At 60.0% G+C, this 12,030-nt stretch overlaps 1 protein-coding gene across 3 annotated transcripts in view; it reads left to right on the forward strand.

Moving 5' to 3' along the window:
* The window catches only part of ABCA2 (ATP binding cassette subfamily A member 2), a 146,607-nt gene extending 134,590 nt beyond the window's left edge, over nucleotides 1-12,017 (forward strand). For all 3 annotated transcript variants that reach the window (XM_048822414.2, XM_048822416.2, XM_048822417.2), the window contains 6 exons: nucleotides 335-438; nucleotides 910-1,002; nucleotides 2,026-2,128; nucleotides 3,142-3,279; nucleotides 3,758-3,964; nucleotides 4,694-12,017. In XM_048822414.2, the coding sequence (XP_048678371.1) occupies nucleotides 335-438; nucleotides 910-1,002; nucleotides 2,026-2,128; nucleotides 3,142-3,279; nucleotides 3,758-3,964; nucleotides 4,694-4,729 (681 nt within the window). In that variant the 3' untranslated portion in view covers nucleotides 4,730-12,017. The remainder of the gene's footprint in view (nucleotides 1-334; nucleotides 439-909; nucleotides 1,003-2,025; nucleotides 2,129-3,141; nucleotides 3,280-3,757; nucleotides 3,965-4,693) is intronic.
* The last annotated feature ends 13 nt before the right edge of the window (nucleotides 12,018-12,030 follow it).

Genomic DNA, 12,030 nt, shown 5'->3' on the forward strand with positions numbered 1-12,030 from the left:
GCAATTGCCCTGCTGGCTACCCCCTAACGCCGGCCTTGGCTTTTATATGGAGAACACCAGCGATGGTGGCACAGGGGGGCCGTGGAGTTTTTATAGCATGTGGGGGCTCAGAAAGAAAAAAGTTGAGGACCCCTGTGACCATCGAATCCTAGACTCTCAGGGTTGGAAGGGGCCTCAGGAGGTATCTAGTCCAACCCCTGCTCAAAGCAGGACCAACAGGATAATGCATAAAGGGCGAGGGGAGGTGGCAGTGCGAGGGGGGAGGGAGGAGGAAAGGCTGCGCTCAGGGCAGGAGGCCAGGGCGGGTGACCTCAGCCTCTCTTCCCCCTGGAAGGACGAGCCCACGACGGGCATGGACCCCAAAGCCCGGCGCTTCCTGTGGAACCTCATCCTGGACATCATCAAAACGGGCCGCTCCGTGGTGCTGACGTCCCACAGGTCAGTGAGGCCTCGGGCAGCCAGCCTGAGATGTGACAGCTCCCTCCTGTCTACCCCACCCCACCCTGGCACGTGGGAACCAGCACGGGAGAGCTCTCCATGGAGCAGGGCAGCCCGGCCTAGCTGGATGCACACAGTAGGGGAAGAGAAGGGGCAACAGTGCCCAAGAAGAAGACACTGTTCCCTACACCCACAGCCCTGCAGCACAGCCACCATGGCAGGGAAGCCATCAGGGCCCCAAAAGAGCCCAGGTCCCATTCACATCTGAGGTGTCCCCTTCTGGACCGATAGCACCCCAGGGCCCTGCCACGCAGCACCCCATGGGCACCCTCTGGCTAGCACAGCCTGACTCTTGTGCAGGCCATACAAGTGGCTCAGCCCCTGGGACACGTGAACCCAAAAAGCAGGAACCTGCGCCCTGCACAACCAGGCCGGGTTGCCCCTGCTCATCTCCAGCCTCATCTCCCACAGCATGGAGGAGTGCGAGGCGCTCTGCACCCGGCTGGCCATCATGGTGAACGGGCGGCTCAAGTGTCTCGGCAGCATCCAGCACCTGAAAAACAGGTAAGAGATTCCTGCCCCGGCGAGAGAGGGGCCTGTGAGGAGAGCACCCGAACGGCATCCATGCCCCTGGGGACAGCCCCATCCATCTGCAGAGAGGCCTGCGAGGAGAGTACCTGCCTGGCCCCAATGCCCTGGGCAGAGCCCCTTCCCCCCCACCCCGGAGAGGAGGCTGGGAAATGCTGCCGTGGTATCAGGGTGGGGTAGTCATGACACAGCGTCCATCGCCAGTGTCACTGTAAATTATAAATCATAGAATCGTAGGACTGGAAGGGACCTCGAGAGGTCATCTAGTCCGGTCCCCTGCACTCATGGCAGGACTATGCAATAACTAGTCCATCCCTGACAGGTATTTGTCTAACCTGCTCTTAAACACCTCCAATGACAGAGATTTTACAACCTCCCTTGACAATTTATTCCAGTGCTTAACCACCCTGACTGTTAGGAAGTTTTTCCTAATGTCCAACCTAAACCGCCCTTGCTGCAATTTAAGCCCATTGCTTCTTGTCCTGTCCTCAGAGGTTACGGAGAACATTTCTGTAGCCTCAGGATTTCTGGCCTCATCCATACCAGAAGCTCCCTGGCTGGCACGCTCTGTGCCTGTCCCCGGGGTGAGGAAGGCTCCCCCTCTCCTTATGGGTGACAGGCACGTGAGTGCAGCTGCGGGGAGCAAAGACATGGGGATGTGGGCTGAGCAGCGCAGCCGGAGGCTGGAATTCTGCCCCGTTGGTCCCACGCGGCCCAGGGGTGGCAATCTGCCAACTTGCTGCCACACACAGCTCCCTGGTCCTTGCTCCCAAGCCTGCATTGACGTAGGGACAGCATGGTTGGCTCCCAGAGAGGAAGGCCAGGCTGGTTGACATACTGGCTAGAGCTTGCCAGTCAAGGAGTTGCAGGGATAACTTCCTCGGGGCAAATGCTCCTCCCTGGCACTGATTTGTGCCCTGGTGTGTGGGGCGGGGGTTTGGGCTGCAGCTGGGCCTCTCGGGGGATGTGGATTCACATGGCATCTTCGGCCCTGCCCAGGTTTGGAGATGGCTACATGATCACAGTGCGTACCAAGTCCAGCCTCAGCGTCAAGGAGGTGGTGCGGTTCTTCAACAGGAACTTCCCCGAGGCCATCCTCAAGGTAAGGCCGCCCCCGCAGTGCTCCCTCCCCGGATCAGGGCCCAGGAGACAGCCTGCCTGGAGCCCCAGCAGTCCTCTGGCTTCCTGTACGGATTCCCCTCTCCCTCCCTCTGCAGGCGTGAAGGGTGGGGGCTGGGTGTTACCTACCAGGGTCATCTCCGGTCTCGCAGCGTGTGCAATGAAGCCAGCCGGGAGCCTCGGTGCTCAGCAGTAGGGGCAGCATTAGGGCCAGGGTATCACCATAATGACCCTTCCCTTCCCTCCATGGCTGGATCCCACAGCACTTCAATGAATTCAGCCCCCAGGGGGTCATCTGGCAGCATTATCCTCATTGTCCGGGTGGAAAGCTGAGGCCTGGCATGGCGGAAGTGGTCACACAGTATGCCTGGTGGCAGACAAGACTAGCCAGGGGTCTCGTGCTTTCACCACAAGTGTTGCACCTTTATGGAGGGGTCAGAGATGGGATGCAGCAGACCGCCCCCCACCCCCACTGTCCCTGAGCCCAAACTGTCCCAGCGCAAAGGGGGGCAGGGTAGAGTTACTCCTTTACACCACCCTGGGCTGACAACAAACATCCCCAGCTGCTCCCCCAGTGAGCAGGCAGTCACACCTTTACCCTCCCCAAGGACTCCTGCCCCGCAATCAGACCCACGGCCAGTGGGTCACCACGAAACGCGTGGCCGAGTCCAAGAGGAAGAGATGGACTGGCCAGGGAGGCCCAGGAGCTGCCCCTTGGTGCCTGCCTGCCAAGTCCTGGGGTAAATACAGCAGGATGGGGTCATTGGGGCTTCCAAGCATTTGACTGGGTTCCCCCCTCAGCCCTCTAAACACTGGGAGTGTCTCTTGCCACTGGCAGGAGCCGTGGGGCAGTGCTGGGCCTCACATGGGGGACCCCGGCTCTCGCTTCACAGTGGGACTGGAGCGGGGGCAGGGGCAAGGGGCAGGCGGAGAAGCTGGCCAGTGCCTCGTCCTGCCCCCTTGGGGGCGAGCCTGACGCCTGTCCCACTCCCACAGGAGCGACACCACACCAAGGTGCAGTACCAGCTCAAGTCTGAGCAGATCTCGCTGGCCCAGGTCTTCAGCAAGATGGAGCAGGTGGTGGACGTGCTGGGCATCGAGGATTACTCCGTCAGCCAGACCACACTTGATAATGTTAGTCCCGGGGGCAAGGGGCAGCCCGGGCGGGGCCGGCACATGCCCCGTCTGGACAGGGGTTCTTGGGAAGGGCTGTTAGTGCAGCACAGTTGCAGCCTGCTCTGGGGCCACCCATTGTAAGTGCAGGAATGCGCTAGCTACAGCCAGTTCATTGTCCAGCACCAGCCTCCATTGGGCCTTTCACCCTGGTGGGCCCTTCCGTGGCCCCAGACCACAGCTGCACTGCTGTCTGCGAGCATGTCGGGTGCATGTGGCCGCACCCATGTGTGGAAGCCTCCCAAGGTCCCGGTGCTGGGGCTGATCTCCGCTGGAGCTGGGGGTCGCAGTGCAGAGCCCCCAGGTGATTGACTCCATTCCCACAGGGTGTGCACACAGGCTGGAGGGTGGGACCGAAAACCACCCCCCTTTGGTGGGTGGGGCGTGGGATCTCCTGAGCCCCATCTAGAGACCGGCGCTTTCACCTTTGCTCTCCCAGGTGTTTGTGAATTTTGCCAAGAAACAAAGTGACAACCTGGAGCAGCAGGAGACCAGCCCCAACTGCTCGATCCAGTCACCGCTGGAGCACATCCTGAGCCTGCTGCGGCCCCGCGCCGCCCCCACCGAGCTGCGGGCCCTGGTGGTGGAGGAGCCCGAGGACCTGGAGACAGATGACGAGGGCTTGATCAGCTTTGAGGAGGAGAGGGTGAGCGGGACCCTGGAACATCTGCAGCTCCCGTCCCCAGACATCCCGCGGAGCTTTCCCAGGGCAGAGCACTGCCCTCTCCTACATGTGCCTGTGCCGGGCAGGGTGAACGCTGAGCTCTCGGGCATGACGGGGAGTCCCGGGCCATTGCCCTGCTATGGGGAATAGGGAAGAAGAAAAGACCCCAAAGTGGATTTTGCCGGCCAATCCCAGAACAAAGTTTGGCCCAGACTCTGCTGCCCGTTGCACCACACAGAACCTGCCGAGACTCCACTGCAGCCGAGGGGCTGCCCTGGCAGGATCGGGGTCAGAACCCAGCCCTCGGGCTGCAGGAATCTGCTCAGGCTGCCTCTGCTGTCTAAGTCCCACTCCCTGACAAGGGGTGATGCCCCTTGTGCCCTGCTTGCGGCTCCCAGGGAAACGCCCATTCCCCAGCCCCTGAGCTCTCCTGTCTGGCTTCTCCTCTGGGCCTGCAGGGGGGATGGTCCCAGAAGCTCTCCAGGAGAGCAGCTGGGTCTCAGTGCCTGGGGCTGGCCCGGCTGAGGGATGCTGGGCTTGGTGGAACCAGAGCAGTACTCCCAGAGCCTAATTCCCTGCTGGCTGGGTGGGGGTGTCTCGCTTTCACCAGCAGGGCCTGGGGGGGTTGCAGACCCTGTACAGATCAGAACCACTGAGGCCCCCTGAGGACGGCTTCTGTCATGTGACCCCCTGCCGCTCTTCTCTCTGCAGGCTCAGCTCTCCTTCAACACGGACACTCTCTGCTGAGGAGCCGGGGGGAGCGAACTCCCCAGCCTAGGAACCAGTGACTCCCCCTTGCCCCAGTGCCCTGCCCCTCCCTGCCCTCCATTGAGTGGCAGTCATCCAGCATTAGTGAGACGGGTGGCCATCTCCACCCTCTGTCGGCAAGGCTGTTAGACGCCTGGATCCTCCAGCCCGAACCAGAGGCTGTCATGGGGCTGCCGTGGCAAGGCCCAGAGAGACTTGAGGGCAGAGCACTGGCCTGGATGGACATAGGAGGCTTCTCTCCACTGGCCGGGCCCACAGCTAGGGGACCCTCGCCTTGCCTGGAGCAGCTGTTTTCCCTGCGGCAGCTGTGGGGCTGCTTGCAGTGACAGAGGGGAGAAGGGCGGGTTGCCTGGGGGTTGCAGGAAGGTGGCAAAGAAGGAAGGAGTAAATGTACAGAGCAGACTGCGTGCGGCCACCGCTTCCTTTGATCCTTTCAGGAGGGACGTGAGAGGAGCCGCACCCTGCCGAGCGCGGCCAGGGCTGGCGGTTTGCTTCCCCTGGCCCGCAAAGGGCTCACCGTCCGGCTGCGCCTTCGGGGCGGATTCCATGCGGTTACCTGGTGCTGCCCCCAGAGGCAGGAGTGGGTGGCTCAGCCGCAGAGAATGGAAGATTTATTTTTTTAATGATGTGACAGATGGCTCAGCGCAGCGACGCCGGGAGCTGGGCTTTGCTTCCCTTGCGTGTCTGGCTCATGTGGGTTTTTAAAACATGGGGCAGCTGCCGTGAAATGCGGGTTTGGAGGAGGGCCGAGGGGGAGGGCTTTCCCTGCTGCCCAAAGCAGTGCTGTCAGAAACAGGCTGTCTCCCACCAGGCTGCCGGGGTGCCGGGGGACACCGCAAGCAAATCCCAGCCACGGCTGAGCAATCCCAGGGCTTTGAAGGCTGCTCACACTTGGCAATGCGTCTGTGTACGAGCCCGCACTCAGCTCCCAGGCCCTGGCTGCCTGAGGGTGAGACTGCGTTATGGCGGCAGGGCCGGGGCTGCGGGGGCCAGCAGGAGCCACGCATCAAGCTGCTTTCACCACCAGCCCATCCTCAAGAGCTCCGGCCTGCGGAGATCTATGCTTTGAGGTTCAGGCCTGTCTCTAAAGCAAACTGTGCAGAGGCTGCAGCCCCCCTTTCATTGGCCCCACACCAACCACCCGGTCAATCTGCTACCCCTTCCCTGTCCAGGGGGCGGCAGGACCCCAGACCTGCTTTCTTCAGCAGCAGGGAGCCATTCTGCGACAAGGCCAGCTTGAGTTTTTCTCCAGCCGCCCCTTTGCTATAGAAGACAACCACCATGCCAGCCGACTCTCAGATGAACGGCCAGCCCCTGCGCACCCTCCCCCAGGCTAACCCAGCCCCTGTTCTGGCTTGGGTGGGTACTCACATGAGTTTTAATCAGACCTGTCCCCAGAACAGGGGCACAGAGAGCCCCTGCGGGGGCAGCCAGGGCAGAGTAGACTCACAGGGCACTGCATACTCTGGCCTGATCTCTGACACACACACCCCTTTATTTTAAACTAGGGAGAAAAAAATCCTGGAATAATTTGTAGTTAAGGAGATGGAGGCTGGGGGCTGCCGGAGCAGGATGGGGCCTGTCACCTCTAGGGAGCCAGTTCAGGTTGAAGGGGTAACCCTGGGAACACCTTCATGCAGCAGCATTAGGGTTTCTATTCCAGTGGGGTGTGGCCATTGTGGGGAGTGGAGGGCGATATTACTTGTCCAGCATCCCCCGCCCGCTGGAGCAGGCCAGCCCTCCCATGCACAGGGTCCAGTGGAGTGCATGGGAGGCGGCTGACCTGCCTTCCTGGTCAACTGGGGCATCCCAGTGCCAGCCTGATGCGGCCTTGAGTTCCCAGCCAGAACACTCGGCTGCCCCCAGCTGCATGGGGGCGTGGAGGGGAGCCTGGGACAGGAGACTGGGCAGCCCCCAAGGCGTCTTGCCACGAGAGGCACCAGGGCAGCATGGTCGGGCCCGGGGGTGTATCTGGGCCTGGAGTGGCTAGAGGCCTCCTGAATCCCTGGGCCAAAGGTCCATCTTCTCCACGGAGCTGTGGCCCTGTCTGGCAGCATAGGAGGGAGCGGAGGCTGAAGGGAGACTGGATGTGATCTCGCCAAGGGGAGATGGCCCCTGAGGGATGCCAGGGATCCAGGTGGGCCAAGGGCTGTGGAGGACCCCCTCGAACATTGGAGCACAAGCAAAGCCCCCCCTCCAGCCTGGTGTGATTCTGTTTGAGGCCAGGTACGTGCTGCTTGGTTTCCTGGCCATGGAGTGGCCCCTGCCCGACCTGGGCTCTGGATCCCTGCAGCCTTCACTCTGCCACCATTAACCCCGTACCCCTGCTGGGCCTGCCTGCGGTTTGTCCTTGCTTGAGCTGCCGTGGCCAGCTGGCCTCGCCCTGGGAGCCCACACAGCAGCTAGTTCCTGCGCGGAAGTGTCCGGTGTCAGAGACGTTTCATGCCCCAAGGTTCTGCTGACAGAACGGGGTCACTGGGCACTGGCTGCGTGGCATCCTGGCATTGCATTAACAGGGTCGCCGTCAGGATGCACCTTTCCTTTTATTTCCTGACCTGGTGGTGTTTATAATAATTTATAAAACCCATGTCCTGAGCTGCCCCAGCAGACACACCGGTATGTTTTTGGAGGGTTGCTCAGGAGGGCTGCACTCAGGTCTTTGGGTTTGAAGCTGTGAATCATATTGGTTTTCCTTTAGCGGCAAGGCATCGGGAAGGTTGTGGGTGTGAGGCAGCCAAGGCCCCTTCCCGCGGGCAATGGACCGTTATTTTAACTTTAACATCTGCAATAAAATCCAGGGTCGCTCACTTGGGCTGGCAGCCTGGCCTGAGACTGGGTAGGCAGGGGAGCAATGTATGTAACATGTTGCCGGGGGGGTGGGGGGGAGAGTTGAGGCGAGGGCATGGCTGGGAGAACGGAAGTCACACCTGTTTTCCCAGCCCCTAGAGCTTCCCTTGCGAAATACTTTCCATGGAGGAAGCCGAGGTCTCCATGCTGGGAGCATCCTTGAGCCAGTCTGCTCTCTTAATACTGGCTTCTCCCCTTCAGCGGCGGGTAGAGGGCTTGCCTGACGTTGCAGGAGTGTCAACGCTGCCCAGCACCTTGTAACAGACTCAGCCGATGTCCCTCCTTTCTGCGGAGGAGCCCGTGGACTGGTTTGGCTTGAACTGACTCCCCGGAGCCAGGGCTGATCTCGGCATGGCTCGGCCCTGGCATCACTGCCCGGGGGATTTCCTTTGCTCCTCTCCAAACTCTGGGGCTCAGCCAATTTGTTCCAATCCTGCCTGGCTGGTGGAGGACTGGATATGCAGCAGCTGGTACTGTATGGACCACTTGGCTATTCTGGACCCACCAATCTCCACCAGCTACTGAGTGCCCATTGCCAAGGGGACCTATGGGGTGTCTCTGCCCACTTCATTGCCTTTGCTCATCTTGTAGTTCTTTGTGTCTTGGCAGCTGTTTGCTGGCCCCCGTGGGCTCTGTTCTCATAGGGCCTTGGAGGACAGTGCTCCAGGAGGGCGGAGGCTCCGTCAGGTGTGGAAGCCAGGTGTGGGCCAGGGGTGCTTTTGCTCAGGGTCCGCGTTGGTTCTCAGACTCAGCATCGCCCCACCCTTGTAATGGTTTGTCTTTTCCATGGAGGGTGGCTGCTGTTTGCGAAGCCCCTTCAGTGTGGTGACATCGTCCCAGCACGTGGGTCCCACCAGGGCTGCCTGCAAAGTCAAGAGGGAGCCCAGCGGCAAGGGTCAGCCCTGGGCTCAGCGTCCCACCTCCGTCCCCAGCCCCAAAGACCCGTTTGTATTCAGGGGCTCTAGCCTCACTACACAGGGGAGGTAGCCATTTGTCAGCCAGGTGTGTGCCTGTGGGAGCTCTGCAAAGCTTTGGAGTGGGGGGGAGCCAGCAGGGGCTCCCCAGGCAGCTGGTGGTGCTGCTGGGTTAAAGCCCTGTATGAATGCGCAGGTACGTGCCCACCCCCTTCTGGCCTATGAGCTAGTGGCTCAGGGCTGGGCCTGCAGCAGCATTCTGCTCCTGGCACCCCCGCCCAGTCCCGTATCCCAAGTCAGTCCTACCCTGCCATCTCCTTGGGAAAGGGGCTGCCCCCTGCCCTACTGTTCAGCCTACTCCCCCGTTCCTTCAGGGCTGGGCCACCAAAACGATGGCTCCGGATTGTCCCGCCGCACTGCAGGGGTGTTAGAAACCCAGGCCCAGAAGCGCATTTAGCAAATGGCCCCAGGTTTTATTCATGGTCCTGGCCTGCTTCTCCCTGGGCTTTGGGAATGCTGCCAATGCCTCATGCAAGGGGCTGTTCGGCTGCCTTGGCCCCATGGTGACCCGGCTGCACGTTCCCCGCCGGCTTCATTGGGAAGGCCAAGCTGCTGTGCCTGAGCGAGACCCCCCTGTGCTTTGCTTTCAGTGCCCACCCACACAACTCTGGGCTGTAAGGGTTGCAGGTACTGCCCACCCCCCACCCCCCAACCCACTTGCTATAGTCCAGCCACCTCCCCACCAGCCATCTGCTACCCAGGGGGCTGAGTGGGGAGAGCAGCAGTAGGGGTCGGTGGGGGAACGGGCAGCAGAGCTCACTCTCCAAGGCTGGGGCTTGCCGTGTGTGCCCTGAGACAGACCATGCCTGCATCTATGGTAGCACCAAGCTGGCCAGGCTTCAGGTCCTGCAGGTTCTAGATTGTGATACGATAGACGTGTATTTTTCCCCTATTGAAAGTACCATTTTCAGACCATGTATTTTTAAAGCATTTTGAAAATTGGTCAGTTTGTGTCCGGGGGCGATGTGTTTGATGGGGCAGCCTGCAGGCTCATGGGACTACCCCCAGCAAAGCCCTGCTTGGCTCCGGCTCCAGCCCCAGCCAAAAGACATACAGGCCTCAGGAGAGGATGAGTGATGTCATCCCCAAAGCCCTGCCCCCGGAAGTGACATCACAACATTAGCCATTCATCAAAGCCATGATGTCATTCCCCCCGCCCTACCTCTTGAGGAGAGGACTTGCCCGTATAACTAGGACCACCCCATGGTTGGCAGTGCCGTACCTCCAGCTTCACCCCAGTGCAGCAAAGACCAGAATTCTGCCTGTGCTTCTTGCAGGGCTGGGCACTTCGGGCTGCGTGACGGCTCACACCATAGACACTTCCTCCCCCTCCACTCTTCTCACCACTCCCTTCACTTCCAGTCCCCCTTCTCCGCTTCCTGCCTGCAAACAGCAGCACGCCCTGCCTGGCCTCCTTCAGCTTCCTCCTTAAAAGCCACTGCAGGAAATCCCTCCTCGTTCCCAATCCCCTGCTCCCTCTCTCAGCCAGTATCTTGTCTTTGCTTTCCCCAGTTCTGGACCTGATCCTGCTCTCACTCCATTGACATTTACACCAGTGGGAGCAGGAACAGGCCCATAACTCTTCATTGGGGGTGTTTTTTAAATCATCGTAATACCACATGCCACCTGTAGGCAGTGCTACCGCTTCCTGGGGCACCAGCCCTGAGGGGAGTCCAACTTTCAGCTTGCTCGTTAGCACTTGGTTTAATTGGAGTTTCTGCTGTGTTAAAAAGGAACATGGAAATTGAGACTAAATCCAGGCTACGTGGCAGGAAATCTGCTTCTGTCCCAGAGACTCTCTAGATTTCTTTCCCTCTTTTAATAATCTGCTGTGAGAGCCCAAGGCAGGTGAGTTACATGATCAGTTCAGGGCGAAGGGACGGGTACTCTGTCCTGGTTCAGAAGCTTTGGGCCGGTCCGGACAGAAGTAACACCCACTGAGCTAAAGCGGTCTAGTTAGACCAGAGCAGCCTCCCTGTGCAGACCCTCTTGAATGGGTGTGGGGGTGGCTCCTGGTTTAGTTGGGTTGGTCTGTCATTGCTGTGAGTGTCCACACAAGGAGGTTGTACCAATTTAGAAACTGAGTGGGTTAGACAGGTGCAATTAACTGGCCCTCAGCCAGGGAGTTCAGGCCTCAGAGCCACCGGGGCTCCCTCACCAGGCTGAGGCCCAGTTAATTCCACCCAATTTCTTATTGGGATCAGCCTGGCCACCAGTTTCCCCCCTAGCTGCCCAGTTGGATTGGGTGGAGCACCCGTGTGCAGAGCCTCTGTGCAAGGCCAGGTGCTGCATAACCCTTCAGGCCAGAGCTTCATCAGGGCCTGTGTAACCCACACACCTCCTGGGTGTGCTGCTCTAGCCCATCTAGGGCACCAAGACCATTTTGAGAGAGAGTAAGTTAATGAGTCTGCTTTACAGCCTTAGCTAACAGCCAGTTGGCTTTTAGCTCATGCACTAAGCTCCCGGTTCAATCCCGCCTGCCGATGACCGGGGTCTGTCAGCGTTACACCTGGGCTTCATGCTGCCCCATAGCCTGGGGCGAATGGCACCCACAGAAACAGGGCCCCTTTTTCTGAGTGCACCTCGCTCTTGCTGCCACCTTCTGACTCAAGCTCCTCTTCTCCTGGCATTCCCTCAGCAGCCAGAGGCCTTGAGCTTCTGGAGGAACAAAGCATCTGGTGCTGAGCCTCACTGATCCGAAGGGGGGGTGAGTGATAGAAGCAGAGCTGTCTGTGATGGAGCAATTCGCGTTGCCCTTTCCCTCAGCTAGGGGTTCATCTCAAAGGGCAGCAATCCGGGCAGGGCTGCCGTAGCTTACACACACGCTGGTGGTGGCATTAGAGACACAGAAGGAGAGGTGGAAATCCATTTTAAGCCCTGCTAGCCCAATCTGGCTCTTTGGCCCCCTCTCGAGGCTAGGTCATGTATTGCGGGGTATGCAGTTGCTGGCTGCGACCTACGAGGTCTGGCCTGTTCACTCAAGCAGAAGAGGCCTCTGGTTTTTAGCTCCGGAGGTCCCAGGTTCTGATGGCCCCAACCACAGTTCCAAGGGGCCGTGCGTAACCACTGCTGTCCCTTGTAACTGTGCGCTGAAGCCGCGGTTCTCAAACTGGGGGGCAGGCCTCCCACGGGAGGCTCAGGCATGTGTCAAGGGAGGCGAGAGCTTTGTGCCTTTTCTCAAAGAGCACTGCCTGTCAGCCCGAGTGGCTGGGGCTCACGCAGAAGGGCCGTGCACACCTGGGAGGTGGGGATAAAGGGACAGTCGGAACCCCACCGCCCTGGGGCTGAAAGCCGGAGTCCCGCTGCTTGGGCTCTCCTTCCTCCCCATCCCCGTCCCTCACTTGGAGGCAGCAGAGCTCCAGCTGTCAGCCCCGGGGGGGCAGCAGCAGCGCAGAAGTAAGGGTGGCAATGGGGCGCGGTCTGCTGTGAAAAGTGAGATTGACGAATATCACTTGTCAC

The sequence above is a fragment of the Caretta caretta genome, chromosome 16, assembly GCF_965140235.1.
Source record: "Caretta caretta isolate rCarCar2 chromosome 16, rCarCar1.hap1, whole genome shotgun sequence".
In the NCBI taxonomy this organism is placed as follows: Eukaryota; Metazoa; Chordata; order Testudines; family Cheloniidae; genus Caretta; species Caretta caretta.